The sequence below is a fragment of the Bison bison genome, unplaced genomic scaffold (assembly GCF_000754665.1).
Source record: "Bison bison bison isolate TAMUID 2011002044 unplaced genomic scaffold, Bison_UMD1.0 scf7180017864376, whole genome shotgun sequence".
In the NCBI taxonomy this organism is placed as follows: domain Eukaryota; kingdom Metazoa; phylum Chordata; class Mammalia; order Artiodactyla; family Bovidae; genus Bison; species Bison bison.
This window is the reverse complement of record NW_011494948.1, coordinates 423,485-448,010: the sequence shown is the minus strand read 5'-3', so window position 1 is coordinate 448,010 and position 24,526 is coordinate 423,485. Positions and strand designations below refer to the sequence as shown.

The 24,526-nt window shown below is 40.0% G+C and overlaps 1 protein-coding gene across 4 annotated transcripts in view; it reads right to left on the bottom strand.

Annotated features, from left to right (window-relative positions):
• The window catches only part of KDM4C (lysine (K)-specific demethylase 4C), a 411,252-nt gene that overhangs the window by 372,609 nt on the left and 14,117 nt on the right, over window positions 1-24,526 (bottom strand). For 3 of the 4 annotated variants that reach the window (XM_010856980.1, XM_010856981.1, XM_010856977.1), the window contains exon 3: window positions 6,148-6,308. In XM_010856980.1, coding sequence (XP_010855282.1) covers window positions 6,148-6,291 — 144 coding nt within the window. In that variant the 5' untranslated portion in view covers window positions 6,292-6,308. Of the gene's footprint in view, window positions 1-6,147; window positions 6,309-24,466; window positions 24,514-24,526 lie in introns of all 4 variants that reach the window. The other variant, XM_010856979.1, reaches the window with a different exon arrangement.

Genomic DNA, 24,526 nt, shown 5'->3' with positions numbered 1-24,526 from the left:
CCTCCCACCTTCAATCTTTCCCAGCATCAGGGTCTTTTCAAATGAGTTGGTTCTTCATATCAGGTGGCCAAAGTATTGGAGTTTCAGTTTCACCATCAGTCCTTCCAATGAATATTCAGGAATGATTTCCTTTAGGATGGACTGGTTGGATCTCCTTGCAGTCCGAGGGACTCTCAAGAGTCTTCTCCAACACCACAGTTCAAAAGCATCAATTCTTCGGCACTCAGCTTTCTTTATAGTCCAACTCTCACATCCATACATGACTACTGGAAACACCATAGCCTTGACTAGATGGACCTTTGTTGACAAAGTAATGTCTCTGCTTTTTAATATGCTGTCTAGGTTGGTCATAACTTTTCTTCCAAGGAGCAAGTGTCTTTTAATTTCATGGCTGCAGTCACCATGTGCAGTGATTTTGGAGCCCAAGAAAATAAAGTCTGTCACTGTTTCCACTGGTTCCCCATCTATTTGCCATGAAGTGATGGGGCCAGATGCCATGATCTTAGTTTTCTGAATGTTTAGTTTTAAGACAACTTTTTCACTCTCCTCTTTCACCTTCATCAAGAGGCTCTTCTTTAGTTTAGTTCTCCTTAACTGTATCTTTTGATAAATATAAGTTCTTCATTTTAATATGGGCTTGCCTGATAGCTCAGTTGGTAAAGAATCCACCCGCAATGCAGGAGATCCTGGGTCAATTCCTGGGTCAGGAAGATCCATTGGAGAAGGGAGAGGCTACCCACTCCAGTATTCTTGGGCTTCCCTTGTGGCTCAGCTGGTAAAGAATCCACCTGCAATGCAGGAGACCTGGATTCGATCCCTGGATTGGGAAGATTCCCCTAGAGAAGGGAAAGGCTACCCACTCCAATATTCTGGCCTGCAGAATTCCATGGTCTGTATAGTCCATGGGATCACAAAGAGTCATACATTTTAATATAATCCAATTTCTTCATTTTTGCCTTGATCTTCTGTTTAAAAAAATATAATTCCCTAGTTGAGAGAATGCATACATTCTATTTTGTGTTCTAAGAGCTTTAAGATTTTGTCTTTCACATTTGTATCTACACTGCACCTGCAACTGACTTTTGTGAAAGGTTCTGAGTTAGGCTTCATCAGATAAGAAAACCTGGAGTCAGGGAATGTGTGACTTGGCCAATGTTACACAATCGATAAATGGCTTGTTGTTATTGTTCAGTCACGAAGTCAGGTCCGACTCTTTGCAATCCCATGAAGCGCAGCATGCTAGGCTTCTCTGTCCAACACTACCTCCCTGAGTTTGCTCAAACCCACAACCATTGAGTCGGTGATGCCATCCAACAATCTCAAGCTCTGTTGCCCTTCTCCTCTTGCCCTCAATTTTTCCCAGCATCAGGGTCTTTTCCAATGAGTCAGCTCTTCACATCAAGTGGCCAAAGTATCGGAGTTTCAGTTTCACCATCATTCCTTCCAATGAATATTCAAGACTGAGTTCCTTTAGGATGGACTGGTTGGATTTCCTTGCAGTCCAAGGGACTCTCAGGAGTCTTCTACAGCACCACGGTTTAAAAGCATCAATTCTTCAGCGTTCAGCCTTCTTTATGGTCCAACTCTCACATCCATACTTGACTACTGGAAAAACCACAGCTTTGACTACATGGACCTTTGTCTGCAAAGTGATGTCTCTGCTTTTTATTTTTTTTTATTTATTTGTGTGTGTGTGTCTCTGCTTTTTAATACACTGTCTAGGTTTGTCATAGCTATTCATCCAAAAAGCAAGTGTCTTTTAATTTTGTGGCTGCAGTCACCGCACACATTGATTTTGGAGCCCAAGAAAATGAAATCTGACACTGTTTCCACATTTTCCCCATCCATGTACCATGAAGGGATAAGACTGTGTGCCATGACCTTAGTTTTCTGAATGTTGAGTTTTAAGCCAGCTTTTTCACTCTCCTCTTTCATCTTCATCAAGAGACCCTTTAGTTCCTCTTCACTTTCTGCCAATAAATGAATATTAACTCAAAAAAGAGATTGGGGGATCTTTAAACTCTAAGCTTAATTTAATTTTCATCAGCAATAAGGTAATATTACACATTTGATTTTTCTCTAAGGTATGCTGGTTTAAAATGGCACCAGAGATAATCACACTTTACACTACTAAGAACACATACTCAATATTTTAAGAATGCGGACAACCGTCCCAAACGGATAAACATACTTACACTCTCTTGATCATATTCTGAAAGGGCAAAGGATAATAATGAAGAATTTTATAAATACTAACTTTTTCTTCATCAGAAATGAAAGTGTTTATTCAAAAAAATAAAGCACATATTTATTCGGGCTCTTGCTTGGAAATATATCTACAATCAAAACCAACATTATATTTAGAGTTAAATATTTTCCAGTGTTGTAAAAAACAGGCAGTTGTTCATCCCAAAAACACTGTGTAGCAAATTTTCTTCTCTAAAGTTAAATAACACAATACATTTACAAAAATCTAAATATTATCTTCATAATTATTCTGAGCTTGTATTCATTTACTCCAATTAAAGTTTAAAGTGTTCAGACAGAACTTTAAAAATCAGTAAGTTCAGGCCTATGACAAAAATTTTATTTTTCAACTATAATTTAAAATCTTAACACACCATATTTTCTCACATAGGAAATGGAAGCACAATATATAATACTTAGGACTTTAAAATACTCAAAAGTTAAACTTTTACTTGTAAGGGCTCAAAAGGAAGGAAATCCATTTCTCCTGACGTTTACCTTCCTGATTATATCAAAATAGAAATATATGTTTTATATTAATATTTCCCCAGCCCCAGCTTGGGCCCTATACAAGTAAAAATTATCTAACTGAAATCTGTATTTGCATTACTGATCTTGAACTCTGTTGCCATTACTACCACCGACCAACTGAGAAAGGGGCACGAGGAGGAAGGCAGCGCTTCTCCCATCTTTCTGCACCTATGGACACAGACAGCTATCTGCCACCTCCACACTACTCTTGAAGCTCTCTACTCTAGACGATAACCTCAGGCCCAGGACAGAGTATGTCCATAATACTGCTGTGGAAGAATTTGGCCATTCGTCATGTAATAATGTTTCCTTATAACCTTTCTCCACAAAAACATACAAGTTTTACATTTAAAGACACTGTCATTTTTCACTTTCCCAATTAGACCAACAACTCTAGGTAGAAAGTTAGGGTATCAAACCTCTCACTCGGGGGGAGGGGGGGGCGGGGCAGGGGGAACATTAAATAAGTATAAATCTAAAAACTGTTACCAACCAAGGCAGACTGTAATCTGAAGCCAAAGTCACTATTCAACCACTTTGTTCAAACCAATCAAATTGATCTTAATCAAAAATTAAGACCAATTCATTAAATGATGCATTAACGAAGAATTTCACAGATGGCTCTGTTCCCCAGGGCTAGCCCTCAAAACAAATATCAACATTAATGCAGTTTTAATGTATACAATTTCATTTTATTTGGTGCAGTTTTATATATTTGCTATTGCTGCAACTTCCAGAAGAAGGGTGAAACTGAGGTGAAAAAAGTAGGTGAAACTGAGTCTTTGTGACCTGATGTAAAAGATGGCAAGTGACTAAAAAAACCGTTCATTGTATTCCTAGTATAAGTAAAAGGAAATTACTGTATATCAAATCACTATCTCCATCTTTGCCAATGAGTCTCACTTGATAAAGAACATCTGGACTCAGGCTGGTGTCTGGTTCAACACTCAGAAAATTAACTGTAGTTCTCATTAACTCCGCTCTGTCAGAGAATGTCCACAGGGGCATAGACATCCTCTCTGTACTCCAGCTCCCTCATGGGGGTAGCTGCCAATTTCTTTTCTAATGTTACTAAACGTGCCCCGGCCATGGGACGTTCACTAATCCCGAGGGAACACAGTAAGGTATACATTTTCAGGGAACAAAGAGGGAGAGCTACAGGACAAAGGGCTGCATTCAGAGTCCAGATAAGAGGACAGCCACCCAGCTACCTGCTGCCCAAATAAAGCCCAAACCTTGCTAGCTGGTTCATTTTAAGTTTATGATCAAAAATTTTTGTGCCAAATGATTCTGAAATACCATTCTCTTCTCTTCAACTTAAACATGCTTTTCTTCTCCTCAAAGATAACCTGCAAGTGTTAAGGTTCCAAAATTGGGATCTTTGAAAGCTAACCTAATGAAAAGATTAAACTAAGGATAGCATATCTGAGAAATTCACTATAAACTTTTATCTTCTTTTTGTCTGTCTCACCCACCCCTAATCCACTCAGCTTAATATCCCTGAATTTTAAACCTTATCCAGCAGTGACTTGAACTACACAGAAAAAAATAACAGACTGCAAGGCACAGATGCCAGAACAGTCCAACACTACAAACAGCTGCATCCAGATACAGGAGGAGGACTTGAACACCGAGCCCTGCAAGCCTGGAAGTTCGTTCTGCAGCTCCTCTCAGTGCTCCTGGACCCAGCACGGAGATGGGGCTTCAAGGAGAACCATGATGAGCCACAGTAGGGAAGGCTCTGCTGGAGCTCAGGAATTTATGTGGTGATGTTGACATGTCCACAGAAATCCGTATTATAAACTTAACATTTAGAACAATAATAAAATTAAGCAAGTACCAAGAAAATCTATTTCAAAGAATATTTTAAATTGAAATAGATTTCCATCACAGAAAGATACACTAATCTCAGGTTAAGGTCAAACCTAGACAACCTCTTTTTCAAAGTTCTAACTCTGCAGCTACAGGGCAACCCTGCAACGCAATCCTCAGCACCTTAGCCCTCACTGCCTGTTATCCTGAGCAAGTCACAACTACCCCTGACAGCACTCCTTGATTCTGCTCTCCTCCCCCTTAAATTCATTCTTCATGTAGAAGCCACTGTGATCTTTTCAAAATTATATCACAAAACAAAACAAATAAACAGGGAATTCCCTGGCAGTCCAATGGTTGGGACTCAGCACTTTAAATGCTAGGATCTTGGGTTCCATCCTTGGTCAGGGAATTAAGATCCCGCAAGCCACACAGAGTGGCCAACAAACAAGCAGCCACCGGGTCCACCTGCCCTCTGCTTTAAGCCTATTAACGCTTCCCACTGCACTTAGAATAAAATGCCCCATGCCTTACTATCACTGGACAAGCTGTAATGAAGCTCAGGTCAGCTTCCAGGACTCTGGACTTAATATTCTATCTCCACATCTTAAAAAGACTTTCATTTATATATCCTTTAGATCTCTGCTTTCATCTCACCCCTAAAATGCCATCATTAGTATATTAGCTTCCAGAGGGCAGGGATTTTGTTCTGTCCCCTCACCTCCCCCCACCACACACACACACATCCAGCATCTGACATAGGGCCTGGCACAGAGTATGCATTCTCCACATGTGATGAACAAATAACTAAAAAGAAAATAGAATAGGCAAATCCATAGAGAAAGGAAGCAGATTAGCGGTTGCCAAGAGGCAGGGGGTAGGGGATAGCAGGGAATAGAGAATGGCTGCTGAAGGGTAGAGTTTATTTGGGGCGGGGCGGGCGGGGGGGGGCTGAAAATGTTCTGGAATTAGGTAGTGATGGTGGATGCACAACTCTGTGAATATACGCTCCCCCCCCAAAAAAAACCAACACTGAATTGCACACTTTAAATGGGTGAATTATATGGTATGTGAACTGTATGGTGTGTGAATTATGTCTAATAAATCTGTTATATTTTAAAACAGAAAGAATGAAGAAGGGAAGGAGGAAGAGAAAGCAGGGAGCAGCAGGGACAAAGAGGAAGAGAAAGGTAGAGGGAGCAGAGCAGTGCTCAGGCTTCAGGTTAGTACCTGCACTCTGTGAGCAACTAATGAAATCTATGAATACGCTCACATTTCTGAAACCCTTACACGGGTCTCTATGGTTTCTGGGAATCACTCTTGGTTCAGTATGGTTATTTTCTTAAAGCCCTAGAATGTAACCTAGTATAAATAGTTGAAAGAAAAATAAGATAATTATTTTTTGAAGAAATCAAATACTCCACATGGATTAACATGAACAAAGATTTTGCAAATATCTTCCTTTAGAAAAAACAAGTTCCCACATCAAGAAGACTAGAGTATAACTGAAAGGCCAAGTGATCATTTTCTGGCTTAAAAACATCTGAAGATAATCACCTTTGCAAGACCCGCTCGATGGGCTCCTTTAGATTCCATGTATGCGAGGTATCTGTTGAACTCCCGGAATTCCTCCATGGTGGGTCTGAAGGTCATGATCTTACAGCTGGGGTTGAGTGGACTCTCCACCTCGGCCACCTCCATGATGGCTGGAGCAGTCTCTACAGAGAAGATGATGCAGGCATCAGTGCTGAGTTTCTGTGTGGTAAGGTCAGTGGTCATTCCTCCCAAATAGTGGGTAAGCTTCCCCAGCAAAAACTCTTTTAGTTACTTACAATTCCCTTCTACCACCCTGTTAGTGAGACTCCCTCATCTCTCCCCGGACTCCTGAAAAGAAAAACTGCCTCTAGTTACTCCTCCTCCCAAGCTCCTACTGCTGGCATGAAATCACTGACCTAATTACATTGGTCTCCTCCTCAGAGACCTTCCTATTAAGAATGAACTTTCTAACTTTGCAAGTTTCCAGAACCATCTGTGAAACAGACGCTCATCTATGTACCTATGGAAAGGCCTGGTGCAGGTTGAGCGGTAAATGGATAATATTCCACATCCCCAGCACAGAGCCTACTCAGGCGTGCTTCTAGTCACCATGACATGCTTTCCTGTAATAACTTACAAACCAGCCCCCATCTGCGAAACCACCAGACACCAGGCTAAAATGCTGGAGGCACAGTATAGGAGGTTATACAGCACAAGAGTAAAGAAAGGTTGTCTTCCAAGCTGACTGTCTGGAGGCCGAACAAACTTCAATACAAAAACTATACACAGGAAGAGGTAACTGACTCCATCTGAGTTACTCAGCAATGACTTCCCTGGAAAGGCGCAGAATTGAGCCTTATGAGAAGGTGCAGAGAAGTTTGTCAGATGAGAGAAAGAGCGTCTGAGGTGGTGGAAATATTTGAAGTCTGCAGGGATGGAGAGGGGAGGTTGGCTAGTCTGGAGCTCAGGAAGAAAAGATTCAAGAGATCAAAGTAGAAAAGTAGGTAATAGTAGTGCTGTGAAAACGCAGACTTAATCCTGCTGTCAAAGAACAGGGTGATTCCTTCCACAAACATCTACTGAACACCTGTGTGTCGGGCAAGGGAACACCATGTGCCCACCACGTGCCGTGATGAGGAGCATGGGCACGCATGCCTCAGGAAGGAGTCCCGCACATCCCACCTACAGCACCTGGCATCTGACAGCTCAAACACCTAATCCTCTCAGAACAAAACTTTCCTTTTCTCATTTTTTTAATAATAAATTCAATTTGCCTGACAAAAAGAGAAGGTGGGAAATGAGGGATGCAGTAGATAGAGGGGAAGCATGCAAGGAGATAGGAGGTTATAACAGTTGAGGGCTACATTATCTCCATGCACTGAAGATTTAAATCAGCCTCTATCTCATAAAGTGTATGTGAGCGAAATGAGCTACTCCAGAATTAAACCCTGTCACCCTCCAGGAATTTATATTCTAAACTAGAAAATAATGTGCATGGAGATATATTAATACCAAACAGAAAATATCCTGTATTCCCCCTGCCCCAGGAAGGAGGCATGCAATTTAAAAGCCTTCCAGGCCACCTCACCTGAAATGAAATGGCAACTCTTCCAGTATTCTTGCCTGAAGAATCCCATGGACAGAGGAGCCTGGCAAGCTTAAGTCCATGGGGTCACAAAGGGCTGGACACAACTGAGCGACTTCACTTCACTTTCAGGCCGCCTCACCAGCCCCGTCCCTTCAGGTGCACAGGCCCAAATCCCTGGGCTGCAGGATCCAAGTCCCACCTCTACATAGGATACATAGAGCCTTTCAGAAGCATCCAGATCAGGGCCCTTGCAAGAACTATCATGGCCGTGTCCACCATCACAGCCTGCATTATACAGTGCGTGCGTGCTAAGTCACTTCAGTCACGTCTGACTCTTTGCAGCCTACATGGGCTACATGCAGTCCCATGTAGCCTGCCAGGTTCCTCTGCCCAGGGGCTTTTCCAGACACATATGGAGTGGGTTGCCATGCCCTTCTCCAGGGGATATTCTCGACCCAGGGATCAAACCTGCCATCTCCTGCGTAAGCGGGAGGGTTCTTTACCTGCTCTGTAGCCACTTGGGAAGGCTAATATTTTACTGTATGCTTCAGTAAGACTCAGGGATTGGTGCTTCTCTAAACAAGTACAGCTCTCTATGCCCTTGCCCAAATTATTCCCTCCTGTTGGAGCAGTGTTTACCTGTTTCCTCACCTGGCAAACTCCTGTTCACTGCTGAGATTCCCAACCCTCTGAGGCAGGCCTAGGTGAGCCACCCTGTGTGTCTGGACCTCCCTCTCTGCATTCCTCTTACATCAGCTGCCTGTCCCAATGGCACCTGCATCCACACACTGAACTCCAAGCTCCTCAAGGGGAAGGCAGGTTCTCCATCTCTTTAAGCCCTGGCGTTTAGTCTGGTACCTGGCCTGGCTCGTAACATCTGCTGCAATAACTATTTGCTAACTGAATGATGGAATAAATGTCAACATGTTACTAAAGGATTTACATTGCTGCTGACATTAAAGGTTCCAAATGTGGCAAAAAGGAAAGCATTGGTCCCTAATGTGGAAAAGTTACTTAGAAAACAGAAATCATTTAACTGGCAGGATACAGGAATCTTAGGGCTGGTGCACTGGGATGACCCAGAGGGATGGTATGGGGAAGGAGGTTGGAGGGGTGTTCAGGATGGGGAACACGTGTACAACCATGGCGGATGCATGTTGATGTATGGCAAAACCAATACAATATTGTAAAGTAAAAAAAAATAATAATAATAATAATAAAAATTAAATTAAATTAAAAAAAAGAGTAATAGAATATAAAAATCTGAGCAGTGAGAAAGGAGAAGCCCCTACAGCACCTCTGTAGAAACATCTGGCACTTGGAAGGCAGCCTTACTTTCCCACAGATGAAGAACAAGGGTGGCCCTGCCCGTTTCTCTAGGCAAAGGGCTTGAGAAAATGCTAAAGAAGAAACTGGAAATTCAACTGATCATTCAACTAGGTATGATCACTGAATCACCACTGAACTGATCATTCAATCAGGCACTTAGCAGTGCCTGGCTGGTGCGCAGACATTCAAGACGGAATGAAACAAAACACTAGCAGCAGTAGAGGGGAGAAACGGATGATAAGTAAGTAATAGTGCTATGAAGACATAAACCAGAAGAGGTAGCTGCTTCACAAGGGGTGGGCAAGGGAAGCCTTTCAGAGGCCTGAAGGAGGGAATAAACCATGAGATATCTGGAAGAAGAGCATTTAAGGCTGAGGCAAGTGTAAGAAGCCTCTTGGGCTCTTTAAAGAACAGCAGGAAGTAGTGTGGTGAGACTCCCCTGGTGGTCCAATGGCTAAGACTCCACACTCCCAGTGGAGGGGGACCAGGGTTCAATCTCTGGTCAGGAAACTACATGCTACAACTAAAGATCCTGCATGTCACAATTAAGACTCCTATGCAGCCAAATAAATAAATATTTTTTTTTAAAAGAAGAAGAAGAAGTGTGGTAAGGAAAGAAGAAGATGGTAAGAGAGGCGGTGGGGGCAAGCGTGAGAGGGGAGAAAAGGAGTTTGGTGTTTACTATGAGTGAGATGAGAAGTAATCTTTAGCTTCTTCCCCTTCTCGTACCTCATGTTCTGGATACTCTAACATGCATTTCCCACCAAGAAGAGAACACTGCTTTCTAAGATAACTGCTCTGGAGGATGTTAAGCAGAGAGGTGAGTCTGGCTGTCGTATCAAAAAAGGACAAGGTTGGAAGCATGGAGACAATTTACACGAACCCAGGCAAACTTGGACCAGGGCTGGGCAGTGAGGAGTGGTCAGATTGCAGACCTATTCCGAACAAAACTTGTGACGTAAGAAACAGAGGAGTCAGGATTCTTGACAGAACAACTCTGACAAGAAACTGAAGCAATGAGACTGTTAAGATGTGCAGCAAGTTTGTAACAATCAGAATTAAACCTCCTCCTTGACCTAGTTTGCTAACTGGACTGTGACATAAACTTTGCTTCCTTCTAATGTCACTACTCCTGATTACACAAAACTAGTTCTACCTCTAAATCACATACATATACAAAAGACCCAGTCAGCTTACATTTAGACCTTTTCAATCTATAGAGTTAATATACAATGTGACAAACTTAAAAACATTAAAGTATTTTAAGATTTAACGTTAATCTCACCACCCAAATTTTTACTAATACGACAGTTAAAAAAGTCTGGTGCTAAGTTTCATTTCTTTGATTACTAGTGATATTGATCATTTTTGGACATGTATAACCATTTTCATTTGATTTTGGGATTGCCTACATACATTCATTAATCTTAAAAGTTAGTTTATAAATATTCTGTTCCTTGAGTTTTTTCTAATCCATCTTTATAATTATTAAACTTATTAATGTTGCTAGAACTAAATCATGTTATTATTAATCAATGTTATTAATCAAATCATGATATTATTGACCATATGTTTCCAGCCCCTCTTCTCTTTTACCTTTATTTCTCTGAGCCAAGCAGAAAAGATTTAAAATGCTCTTGCAATAATGCTTCCTAGTTGGAGAATGACTTATATTTTACAAAAACATCTCTATGATTTTCTGCTGAAGGTGATGCAATAGTCATTTTTTTTTTTAATGCTACATCTCTATAGAGACTGAGTCCCCAAAGTGAGTGACTACAGTATCTGTGATGGTAACTTTGTTATTTTGCTTCTACAAAGCTGGCCTTCAATGTTTTGAAGACCAATCAAACCAAATAATCATATTTATACTAAGTACCCTAAGAACTTTTTTAATGAAATAAAGATCTTTCTCATCAAGTAAAAAACAACTCTAACACTAATTCATCGGAGAAGGCAATGGCACCCCACTCCAGTACTTTTGCCTAGAAAATCCCACGGACTGAGGAGCCTGGTGGGCTGCAGTCCATGGGGTCGCTACGAGTCGGACACGACTGAGCAACTTCACTTTCACTTTTCACTTTCATGCATTGGAGAAGGAAATGGCAACCCACTCCAGTGTTCTTGCCTGGAGAATCCCAGGGACGGGGGAGCCTGGTGGGCTGCCGTCTATGGGGTCCCACAGAGTCGGACACAACTGAAGCGACTTAGCAGCAGCAGCAGCAGCAGCAGCAGCAACACTAATTCATACTTACATAATTGGCCCAAGCCTCTTTCCTGAAAAATTTTACCTTAACATCCACTCTCCTCATTCTCATATCTGTATTTAGTAATAAAAAAAGAAACTAAGGCTGATGTTTTCCTGCTAAATGTCAATCTGTAGCCCATATTGCTTTCGAAATATACACCTTTATTTCTGACTTGTGTCCTGTTGTTGAAACAATTACTATGAAAAGCGTAAAAACCAATGGCTCTCACCACGAGTACTAGTTTCTTAGACAATGCCTGTCATAGAACTGGTCTACAATGAAGAGAACACTTGAGGATCTACTATAAAGCACCACCCCCTGGGAGACACAGCTGCTGCTAAGTCGCTTCAGTCGTGTCCGACCCTGTGTGACCCCATAGATGGCAGCTCACCAGGCTCCCCCGTCCCTGGGATTCTCCAGGCAAGAACACTGGAGTGGGTTGCCATTTCCTTCTCCAATGCAGGAAAGTGAAAAGTGAAAGTAAAGTTGCTCAGTCCTCACTAATTAAGCAGATAATGCCTTAGGCTAGAAAGAAAAGGAACCAAGAGACAACTACCAGCTGTATTAGTGTCTGAAGAGACCTGTATTCCAGCCTCCCCTTGGTTCCTTACGAGGACCTGCCCAAACCCTGGAGGCCATACTTTCCAGTCCTCCCTTCTCCTTTCCTACAGTGAGACTTTAAAAAGAAACTGAGCAGCCAAGGCCTGGACAGGGCAGGTGCTACCTCTCTGCTCTACTCTGGCCCCTGTGAGCCAGGCTGGAGAAAGGCAGGGCACAGGCACCACCTGAGGCAGCTGGAAGTCTGGCCTTTCAGTCCCACCATGGCAGTTCACCAACTCGAGCCCACAGGGAGCCATGTAAGCTTCTGTTTGCAGACAACCTTGGTCAGACACTGTTATCAGATGAACTGTATCCCCCAAAAGACAAGTCGAAAACTAACCCCCAATACCTGTGAATGCGACCTTATTTGGAAACTGGGTCTTTTATACATATAATCAAGTTAAGATAAGGTCATATTCTATTAGGGGGGACCCAAGTCCAGTATGACTGGTGTCTCCTTACAAAAGGGGAGGAGACAGGTCCAGAGGGAAGAACACCATGTAAAGATGAAGACAGATGGAGTCATGCAACTGCAAATCAAGAGATGCCAGCAAGCACAATATGAAATGAGAAAGATTCTTCCCAGATCCTTTAAAGAACGTGTGGCCCTTCTGACACCTTGATTTTGGCCCTCTAGCCTCCAGAACTGTGAGTGAATAAATCTTATTTTGAGCCACGTAAGTTTGTGGTCATTTGTTACAGCAGCCCTAGCTGACTAATGCTAAATATTACCATTCTCCACTAAAAGGAACCAGGGCTTCTTGGATAAAAGTCTGATTCCAAGGCAAGTGGGAAAAAAACTACAAGGTAGGCTTGGAATATCTTCCTTGCTAGAAAGTAGAAATACTCAAAAAATGATGGGAACATGGCAAAAGGACAGAAAAGTCAACTTGAAGGGGCTTCCACTGACTAAATCTGGAGGCAAGTGAGCCATCAAAATAAACGACAATAATGGACCATAAGCAACCATTACAGGATGAGATGGTTAGATAGCGTCACTGACTCAATGGACATGAATTTGAACAACTCCGGAACAAAGTGGAAAGTGAAGGACAGGGAAGCCTGGCATGCTGGAGTCCATGGGGTCGCAAGGAGTCAGACACACTTAGCGACTGAGAAACAATAACATAATTAACCAAATAAAGAAATCATGAATCTACAGTGAAATAAACAAACTATAAAATATTTGTAAATGTGTAAGTCTATACTATTCCTTTATTAAAAAAAGAATCAATCATCATTGGAATACTCAACGTAATACTCCAAAGGTTTAAAATAAAAGGAAGAATCAAGTCCTGTCTTTCCTCAACAAATGATATTTTTGATGAGGAGGAGAATCTGTAACCTCAAAATGTATCTCTTTGGTATGTGAATTATTTTGAGCTGAAGGCAATCAAAACCCAGCAGACTCAAGAAAAACTTCTACCTCTCCCTTACCTACCTGAAGAATTTAGTTAGGGAGCCTGGACCAGAAAGAGAGCTATTATCAGAGAGAAAAGTTTATCTGAAAAACCTACCCGTACAACTGGGCAAACATCTGCTTATCAAACATCTGCTCTTCTTCTCATCTGGTGATTTACCCTCCTCCTCTTTGAAGCCCGAGGCCCCGATTCCATCCCTTAGCTCAAGCTTCATTTAAGCCCCAACTGCCCAAATTGCCCCTGGATCTCTTATCTTTGGGGTTCCTGTACCTACAAAATTAAATCTATTATTTTTCAAAATTGCTTTTCTCTCATTAATCTGTCTTATGTCAATTAATTATTAGAACAAAGAAGCTAGATAGGAAGAAGGGAAACTTTCTCTGCCCCTACATAAGGTAAGGAAAGAATTGATAGTAGAAAGTTCTTTATAGAAAAATTTCAATAAATAAAAGTAGAAAAAAATAACAGAATTCTATGATCACCATTTACCTTTTTTTTTTTTAATTCCTAGTAATGAATTTAAGGAAACATCACCAACAGATGTTAAAACCAAGAGGTGACAACAGGAAGCTTTATAATGAAGGAATCAACCTAACAATCGGTGGACTAAGTATACATGACAGAAGCAATGGAAAACACAACATTACCTATTAATCATACTTTCCTAAAAATAAATCTGAATCTAAACTGAGCTATTAAATCTAACTACCAGTGGTCAGGAAATACAGGGGCTAGTGGAACAAACTAAACACTACTGTAAGAAAGCAATATGTCAAACACTGAATGTGGGATAGTCTATATTCCAAAAGCTAATTAATGTGGGAGGAGGGGTGGCGACAGGGGTGGGAACAGGGGCCTGTTAGAGCATTAAAAAGACATGACGGATATGAATTAAAACTATATGCATCTAAGGACTTCCCTGGTGATCTAGTGCCTAAGACACCATGTTCCCAACACAGGTGGCCCGGACTTGATCCCTGGTCAGGGAACTAGATCCCACACGCTGCAACTATGAGTTCACATGCCACAACTAAAGATCCTGCAAGTCACAACCAAGATTCGGCGCAGCCTAACAAAATTAAAAAGAAAAAAAACTGTATGCAACTATTATTTACGATAGTCAGGACATGGAAGCAACCTAAATGTCCATCAACAGAGGAATGGACCTAGAGATTCTCACACTGAGTAAAGTAAAAAGACAGAGAAAGACAAATATCACATAATATCACTTATATGTGGAATCTTTAAAAAGGCTAAAATTAACTTATTTTGGTTTAAACCAAATAGTTACAGATGTAGGAAACAAAGTTATGGTTACAGGGGTAGGGATAAATTGGAAGATTGAGATTGATACATATACACTATACTACTATGTATGAACAGATAACTAATAAGGACCTATTGCATAGCACAGGGAACTCTGCTCAATACTCTATAATGACCTATATGGGAAAAGAATCTAACAAAGAGTGGACATATGTATGTGTATATCAGATTCACTTTGCTGTATACCTGAAACTAATACAACACTGTAAATCAATTAAACCCCAATAAAAATTAAAACACGACAAAAACCATTAATTAACCTAACAATTTTTTTAAAAACCTGTATGCATCAACTATATTGGTCACCAGATATTCAATAGAAAAGCAATAGAATGATGGAATTAAGGGGGAAAAAATAGGATTAAAAGAGAAATAGCCCAACTGGAACAAAAAGGGTCTTTTGTATGTTTACAGAATGCACACATTCTGCTCTGTTATAAACCAGAAAATATCTTAGAAAATTCCTCTTTTAAAAGGCATAATTAGAAAACAGCACTTTTTTTATATTTAGTACTTGCACTTTTTCTGACTGTCCTGTAACTTTCAACTTATACAATGTCTGATGACCGAGTATGAGTCCCTTCATCACCCACCAATCATATTCCACTAAGTAGGCAATTATTAGAAAATGGATGGGAGAGGGGAGGCAAACTTCCATTCAGTTATAGCTTGTGCAACATAGTAACAACCTAATTGTTAGAAATCCTATTATCCTTTTCCCTTGGGATAAAGTTTCCAGTCATCGCTAAGAATACAATGACCAAGAACCATGTTGATTAATTTCAGTTCAGTTCAGTCGCTCAGTCATGTCCAACTCTTTGCAACCCCATGAATCGCAGCACGCCAGGCCTCCCTGTCCATCACCAACTCCCAGAGTTCACTCAAACTCACGTCCATCCAGTCAGTGATGCCATCCAGCCATCTCATCTTCTGTCGTTCCCTTTTCCTCCTGCCCTCAATGCCTCCCAGCATCAGAGTCTTTTCCAATGAGTCAACTCTTCGCATGAGGTGGCCAATGTACTGGAGTTTCAGCTTTAGCATCATTCCTTCCAAAGAACACCCAGGACTGATCTCCTTTAGAATGGACTGGTTGGATCTCCTTGCAGTCCAAGGGACTCTCAAGAGTCTTCTCCAACACCACAGTTCAAAAGCATCAATTCTTCGGCGCTCAGCTTTCTTCACAGTCCAATTCTCACATCCATACATGACTACTGGAAAAACCATAGCCTTGACTAGACGGATCTTTGTTGGCAAAGTAATGGCTCTGTTTTTGAATATGCTATCTAGGTTGGTCATAACTTTCCTTCCAAGGAGTAAGTGTCTTTTAATTTCATGGCTGCAAATTTGGCCATGTCCAAATCCTTAGGTGGAAGCACCCAGACTAAACAAAAGTTTACTGTAACAAGGGACAGTTTCTCTGCCTTCTAACAATTCTGCTAAACAGACATTACAGTGGAAATCTTAACCAAAGAAAATGGCGTCTTATAAAAATTACCATAACAATGGGAGTTGAACTAAATCATTTTGGATGTTTCTTTCAAATTGTGACTGTCTTCACTTAAAAGGCAACCAAGAAGCAAGGCCAGACCTTAGAGTCAAACCAGCCAGATTCTAATTCCTTGCACACACCTCCTCCATCAAGAAATTTACTTAAAAGCTAGGCCTGCTTCCCCATCATTTAAATGAGAAAACACTAGCTCCCCTATAGCACTGTAAATGGGGATTCAAAGTTACAAAATACAATACCATACTGCCAGGTGACAGTAGGCAGAGATGTTGGCTTCAGAAAAACAAAAACCAAGCAAAAACCAACCTATTCAATCTCTTCTATTAGCTTCTTCACCACTGCCCACAACCATGCTCAAATCTCTTCCATGTAATTTTTAAAGGCTCCCTGTACACCATGGCCCCTCCTACACAGATCTCAGCTACAACCTTCAGCATTCTTTCCCAAACCCTCACAAATTAAACCCAGCAGAAAATAGCCTACACTCATTTTGTCCGATTCATCTATTCAACCTTCAGTCCCACTGCGATGTGACATCTTCATCCACTAGTACATTGAAATCATTCTGGAAAGAGTGACCAGTGACTTTACAATTGCCACTTCCAGAATGTTGTTTTTAGTCCTCTTAGCAGCCTCTCTGCAGTCTTTAAAACTGGACAAGTCCTCTCCTGCCACAGCTTCTGGGTATGGTGCGACATATACCAACCCCTTTTCACTCTTTTATGGTCACTTCACTTTCTGGAACTCCTTTCTATGCTCTTCTTCGGCCAAACTCCTCATAACTGATAGACTGCAAGGTTCCTTCTGTGGTTGTCTTCCCTCTCCACCAGACAGACACTAGGGATGAGCGCGTGCACACAGCCTCAGCTGCCCATACCAATGCCTCAGAAATACACAGCAAGAACCTCTCTTCCCTGAATCCAAGCTCAGTAAATCAAAGTGGCTCCTGGGCATAGCCATTCAGAGATGATTCTCACACTCAACAGGGACACAAAACTGAATCTAAAACTTAACAGAGATAAAAAACAATCTTTCCTCCAAAATTTGCTTCTCTATCCCATAGTCTTCATCATCGTTCATTCAATCCATCTATAGTTTTTGGTCACCAACAGTGACCAGTGCTAATAATTTTCAAAGAGCTTATGTGTAAAAAGGAATACAAGTGGTTAAAATACCACAGGCTGGGTACTGCAATAAAAGGGATACACAGAGCATCAGGAGAACCTTTAGTACAAGAACAGGTGGATCCAACCTTTATCAGGGTACACAAGCCCTACCCTCCACTGCAATGACATCAGAATCCAAGGAGCCATCCCTCCCTCATTCTCCACTTCTATATGGATGCCAACTGTTGTCTATTGGACTTCTTAAACTATCTGATCTTTCATGTCAGTTCTCTAATCTCCATTCCCTGTGTTAGTATCCTAAGTCAAATTTTGGTCCCTTTTTTCCTAAACTACTCCAAGAGTCTCTGCTGATTTACTCCTCAGTTCTCCTCTATACACTATAAAAATACAGGACAAACTTGCTAAGAATGAAACTGATCGTGCCATCATTACTTTAAACATTTTAATAGCTCAGAACCATTTCAGCATGAAAACTACTTCCAATGATCCAGCTACTGCCTTCTCCCACAGCCTCAAAGAGCCATTTAGCCTACTTGAACCCTTTGCTTCATTCTAAAGGTCCCACAGGTGCCAGGCCATTTCCCTCCTCTGCTAAACTATATACAGAAAAGTGTCTCCTGTATGACATGACTGAGGACTTCCTGTGAGCAGACATCTGCATCGTGTATTAATGTGCACTCTCCTTATTTCAACCCCAAAGTTAACTCCATTGAGTGATCACAACTATCTCTATTCCACCAATGATGGAAATTAAAATGCTTGCCCAAAGTCCCATAGTAAGAGCTGAGGACGTGATCTGAGCCTTATCTAAAATTCTATTATCGCATTCATAACTACTATGCTATTTCCTCGGCCTCTCCTTGGTTGGCTTTCTGATTATAATCTCTTTCAAAGTTTATCTCAAGTGCAGACTGCATTATGAAGTCTTTTCTGCCAACATTCCCCACCAACTAGCAATGACATTTTTTTTAATGCTCTCCTGATTCCCACTCCAAATCTATACTCAACCCTCATTCGTCCTGCATTCTGCATTTGCAAATTCACCTATTTGCTAAAATTTTAACCTCCAAATCAATGATTGTGGCACTCCTATGGCCATTCACAGACATGAACTAAGTGGTGAAATATGAGAATCACCCATATGTGAATATGTTCTCCCAGCTGAGGTCAAATGGGGCAATGCTTTGCCTTCTTGTTTCAGCTCCCATATTGTGAACAATCCTTTTTGCAGCCTATTTATAGCCAGTGTTTTTTATATTTTTGTGCTTCTTACTGGTGATCTAGCTACTTAAAATAGTCCCCAAGCACAATTTTCTAAGTCCAAGAAAGTTAGGATGTGCCTTATGATGAAAATACATATTACATAGCTTCATTCAGCCATCAGTTACACTGTTGGCATGAGTTCATTGTTAATGAATGAATACTTATATATTAAAGAAGGTGTCTTTAAACAAATCGCACACAAAACAAGGTGATAAACTGACCAGTTGACAAGCACTGAGATTAGAGACACAGAATTCTATCTTAGATTTCCCCTAGGAGCAACGGTTCAGAATTCACTAATTCAGTATTCACAGTGACTTTTAACATAACTACCACAAACAATGAGAACTGTCTGTACCTAACCCCTTTTAATTAGATCATTCGGAAAAAGCCCTTATCTACCCCCAGCCCATGGAAACCATCCTCCTCCTTTCCCCTCAAGAATTTCTCCCACCTATGAGTGAGCCAGGCAGCCAATCCTCCAGACTACAACTGACCCTAACTAGCTCAACCTCTTCCCCAGAACTCAGAACTGGGAAACAGAGGAAGCCATGAGGGCTGTGGCAGCGACTGTCCTCCCTTGGCATTAACAGAGAATGACAGAAAGAAGATGAGCAGAGAGCAGGGGAGGAAGGTCAGGGGAAGCAGAGAGAGAGAGATTGACTGATTTGAGGTGGGAATAAAAGAAAGGGAAGAAATCAGGCCTGATCACCAAAGCAAAATATGTCATAGGGGAAATGCCTGAAGAGTCTCCATCTTCAAGAGGCACTGCAATAGGCACTCCAGATATGATTTAAATTCTTTCAGTATTAAGACACTTGAATTCAGAACTGAGCAGCAAAGGGAAATAGATGGAAACCCACAAGGCATCCTTCTTTCTCGATCAGATTTAGCGCAGGTAGTCTGGATCTAACAGCTCTGGCATGACTTGAATGGTGATTCCATGAGACAAACAGATGCAGCAGCAACTTCCTGCCTCTCAGACCTCAGGTGCTGTGATCCTGTACCCTGATTCTTCAGTTTTCTGTTTGTGGCAAAAATGGCAGTTCCTAAGATGACCCCACCAGCAAGGGTGTTTTATGAGACATCCCAGAAGATTAAGTCCCTGGGGTTCCAGCCAATAACCTGTTCGCCAACCTTTAACAACTCCAGTATCACATTTCTTTCTGCTTAAGTTAACCAAGAACGTGTCCACTGTAATTGAATCATGACTGATAAAATCATCAAATATAACCTAAGAATGGTAACTGGGAAAGAAACATGGTATAAAAATATTAGATATAAATCAAATGAAAGTTTTATGCATACCTATTTGCCTTCTGCCAGTAATCCTATGTAATAATCAGTTCTGTATCTTAAAAGAAATTAACTCAAATTACTCAAAATTCATTCTGCACTGTTGAGTAAAATTACTGAGCCATTTAACAAACTAGCCAGCCACTACAGCTACTCACTCTTACTGGTCTTCCACAGTAGAAACTCTCAATAGCCTTTGGCTTAACCAATTCACCAAATATTATGCAGTGTCTGCAAAAAACACCACTGCTGCCCACAACAACACAGGCAAGACTTGTAGACTATATCTATTCTAAATATCAACTAAAAGGCATACTTGCTGCTGCTAAGTTGCTAAGTCACTTCAGTCGTGTCCGACTCTGTGCGACCCCAGAGACTTAGCAATCAACAGTGCTTATTCCCAACCCAGTTTATGCAAACTGTGCCATTGTGTGATGTGATTAAATATTATTTTAATAGATATACAAAAATGATATTGTTTCTACAAAATTTAAGTTGAATATTTTGGAAAGAGCCAATAAAGATAATTTTTAAAAACAAACAAAAAAAGGAATGTCAAAAGAAAAGTGAGAACTGTTAACAGTAAAAGGTTAGAAGGTAAAGGAATTTGTAAAATCTAGACAGATTGTAACTTATATTATTTCAAGTGTCTTAACTTTCACTTATTAAAAAAAAAAAAAACCCAGAAAGTGAAAGTGGTACAAGCTGTGTTGGGAGTGTACAGTTTATGCAAATGAGTAAATGCAGGACTCTACCTTGGCCACCTTATGCGAAGAGTTGACTCACTGGAAAAGACCCTGATGCTGGGAGGGATTGGGGGCAGGAGGAAAAGGGGATGACAGAGGATGAGATGGCTGGATGGCATCACCGACTCAATGGACATGAATTTGAGTGAACTCCAGGAGTTGGTGATGGACAGGGAGGCCTGACGTGCTGTGATTCTGGGGTCGCAAAGAGTCGGACACGACTGAGCGACTGAACTGAACTGAACTGAACCTTTACTCAAAGAAAAGGATTTACCCTACAACAAAAGACAAGTAAATGAATGTATATTTATGCTTTAAGTAGAAATAAAATAATAGCTGTATTTTTATTCCTGATTTACATCCTTAACTAAAATAAAAACAATAACTTTGGGGAGGAAAAAAAAAAATCACTCTGTGCCTTTATAATACAGACATAAAAATCAAGCAAGGTCAAAACCTGTCAAAGTCCCTCCTTACGGCTAAACAACCCTTTCCCTTGTCCCTTCCATAGTGCCAAGCCCTCCATCCCTGACTTAGGAAAAAGTCCTATCAATGTGAAAACTTAATTTGAATTAATGAAAAACACAAAGCTCTGTGGATTTATTCTCATACTTATTCTCTCAACACTATTTCTTTAACTTCTGCTTTAGAGGTAATTCCAAATTTACAAGAAGGGGTGGGGGATGTGGAAGCCCTGTATACACTTAAGTCAGATTCATTAAATCAGTATTTTACCCTGTTTGCTTTATAAATTTATGTTCTCTTTCTCTCCACACACTCACAAATATATGCATTTTTTCTGAGTTAATTGAAAGTAATCTACATACATCATGACCCTTTACACCTTAAAACTTCAGTGTGCGTTTCCTAAGAATCGAAGTCTTCTCCTACACACAGATACAACAGTTCTCAACTCCAAAAAGTTTAACAAAGATATAATACTTATGTCTAATTTCTGTATTCCAATTTTGTCAAGTGACCCAAAAACATCCCTTATAGCATTTTTCCCCCTCCAGTAGGGAATTCAGTCTAGGATTAGGTATTGCGTGTAGCTGCCATGTCTCTTTAGTATCCCTAAATCTGGAATATTTCCAGAGTGTGTCTTTGTCTTCAATGACATTGTCATTTTTGAAGAGTACAGTCACTTCATTTTATATTTAAACACCTGAACATGTTTTAAATACATTTCTCATTTTGGTATATTTTTTCTTTTGTTGCTGGTAAATAAAAATGCCATTAACTTTTTTGGGGGGTCATTAATTTATTTACTTTTAATTGAAGGAGAATTGCTTTACAGTACTGTATTGGTTTCTGCCAAATATCACCATGAATCAGCCATAGATATACAATGGCCCCTCCCTCTTGAACCTCTCTCCAACCTCCGTCCCCATCCCACCCCTCTAGGTTGTTATTGTTACCACAGCCCCAGTTTGTGTTATTAACTTTTTAATGATTTCACATATGACTACCTTGCCAATAATCTCACTTCTGAAAATGTGCCTATAGATTATGATTCTATATAGATCATGTGAAAACTATCTGAGAATAGTAGTTTTTTCCTTGTTTCCTTCACAATACTTATTCCTTTTATTTCTCTTTCTCATCTTACTGACCTGAGACACCCTAGTGCTAAAGAGGAGTGGCAGTGAAATGTCTTATTATAAAGGGAATGCTTCTAACCGTTCCTCTTCAGAATGTTTACTATGTATAGGTACCCGTTAATGGGTTAGCACTTTTTTCATCTGCAGTAGAGATGGCAATGTTTTGCTGCAGGAATTTTTTTTTAAGAATAATTGAAAATTGAAATGTTATTTTATGAGCCTTAGCACAGTCTTCATAGTAACAACAATAATAAAATATATGCCAGCTAATAAAAAAAAAAAAAAAAAAGAAAAGTTCTGTTCTATCGCTTTCTCTAGTTTTTTTTTTTTAATTTTATCTGGGTGGGGCTCATTTGCTTTTAAAAGAACTCTATCAAATAGTTTTTCTACATCTATTATGATGGGTTTTCTCCTTTATTTACGATTGAGATTAATACTTTAATGTTGAGCCAACCTGTATTTCTGGAATGCGCCTGATCTAATGATGAAGTATTGTCAGAATGGCACACTGTGGAATTATTTATGTTAATAATATATTTAATATTATCTATCTTCATAAGTGAGGCTAGTAATTTTCCTTATTCAAACTGTCCCTGTCTAGGTGCTGGTAGGAAGACCTGTTAGCCTGAAAAAATGAGTTAGGATGTGTTCCTGAAAGAGGGAAACTATGAGTTTCTGAGGGCTGAAATTAAGTATTATTTAAATACTTAGTAGAACTAGCTAGAAAAGCCATCTGAACCTGATATTTCTTTGTGGTAAGACATGTAACTACAGAATAAAAACTCTTAAATGGTATAACTTGAATTTATTTCAGCATTTATATTTTTCTGGAAAACTGTGCACTCGAATGTATTAGCAGAAGTTTTTAATGGACTCATCTATAGTGTAATATTCTTTTCAGTCCTAACACTGTTTTTGTCCATTTTTTCTTCCAAGATGAGGATCCCATCACTCTCAAAATACATCACACATGACTAAAAAGTAGTTAAGAACCACTGGACAAGATCGTGGCCACACAACTGGACTGAGCTGTGCTTCCATCTATACCCAGAGGTATAAGCACTTCATCTCTGTTAATGTTTAGCCTTGGTAACCCTTAAACTTTAGAAATTAAACAAGTTCAGTGTCCCTAAACACTAGTGGGCAGTAGTTCTGAGGAATAAAACTGCTTTGATTTTTCATAAAGTTACACTTTTTATTCTTGAAGAACATTCTTTTTGCTTTGCTGGTGTTTTTCTGAACAGTAATTTATAGTAAGTTTTCTTTGATAATTTTTATTTCATAAAATTAAAAGGTGACAAGCCTATGTCAGCCCAGCTTATTTTTCAAATCTGGGGATCAATAAACTAATGATCTCTATGATCCTTCATGAGCCCAGTGTTATATGTGAGAGAGGGAAAAGAGAGGAGGGATGGAAAGGATTGCTCATTTACATTAATAAAAATTGAGTAGCTTACTCAAGTTGAAGTTCTTATGTACTTTCCTGATTTCTAAGCTTTTAACTCTACAAGAGTCCCACCTTTCCACCTAGATGAATGAAACTTTCAAAGACAACATTCTTAACAAACCATTCTCTCAGTAAAAATGGCTTCCAAATCAAAGTAATTCGATTGGAATCAGAAATTAAATTGGCAAACCACTTTAATTTCCAATTCTTTAGTTTGACATTTAAGATAAGTAATCTCATTATTTTCCTCTAAAGCACACAGATTTTCAGACTTTTCCAACTATCCCTCCTAAATCATTCATTTATTCATTCAAAAGACAACTCTTTCTATAGCTAAATAAGATTCAGTTCAGTTCAGTCACTCAGTCGTGTCCGACTCTTTGCGACCCCATCCATTCAAGAGACAACTGTTTCTATAGCTAAATAAGATTAGTCAAAGAATTTGCCTGCTTAAATTATTTAACTTCAAGGACCTGGAGATAATAAGGAAGAAAGAAAAAACTTTATGTTAGATAGGTAAAATAAGAGAGCAATCTCGAAAATGCAAAACACAAGCACTGACTACTGAAAGAAGTATATCCACTATAGAACAATTAATGGAAGCAGACCACAAAGTCATCTTAAGATTCCTCTCAGCAATGCCCAAATATGTGACAAGCAGAAGCGGAAAACTGCACTGTTAACAGCAGAGGCAGCTAACATTCAAGAATTTTCTAGTTATGAGAGGTATACACGTATTAATACCCTTTAATCTGGTAAGAAATTTTGACATAAATGTATCATGACAAGGGAAAAGAAAGTTTACAAACAGCAGTAATTCAAAGTAAGAAATCTGTTTACCTAGGAAGTAGTTTGCAGTGTTTCATAAAAGCCAGCAGTTTCTTATACTGCAGTGCAGGA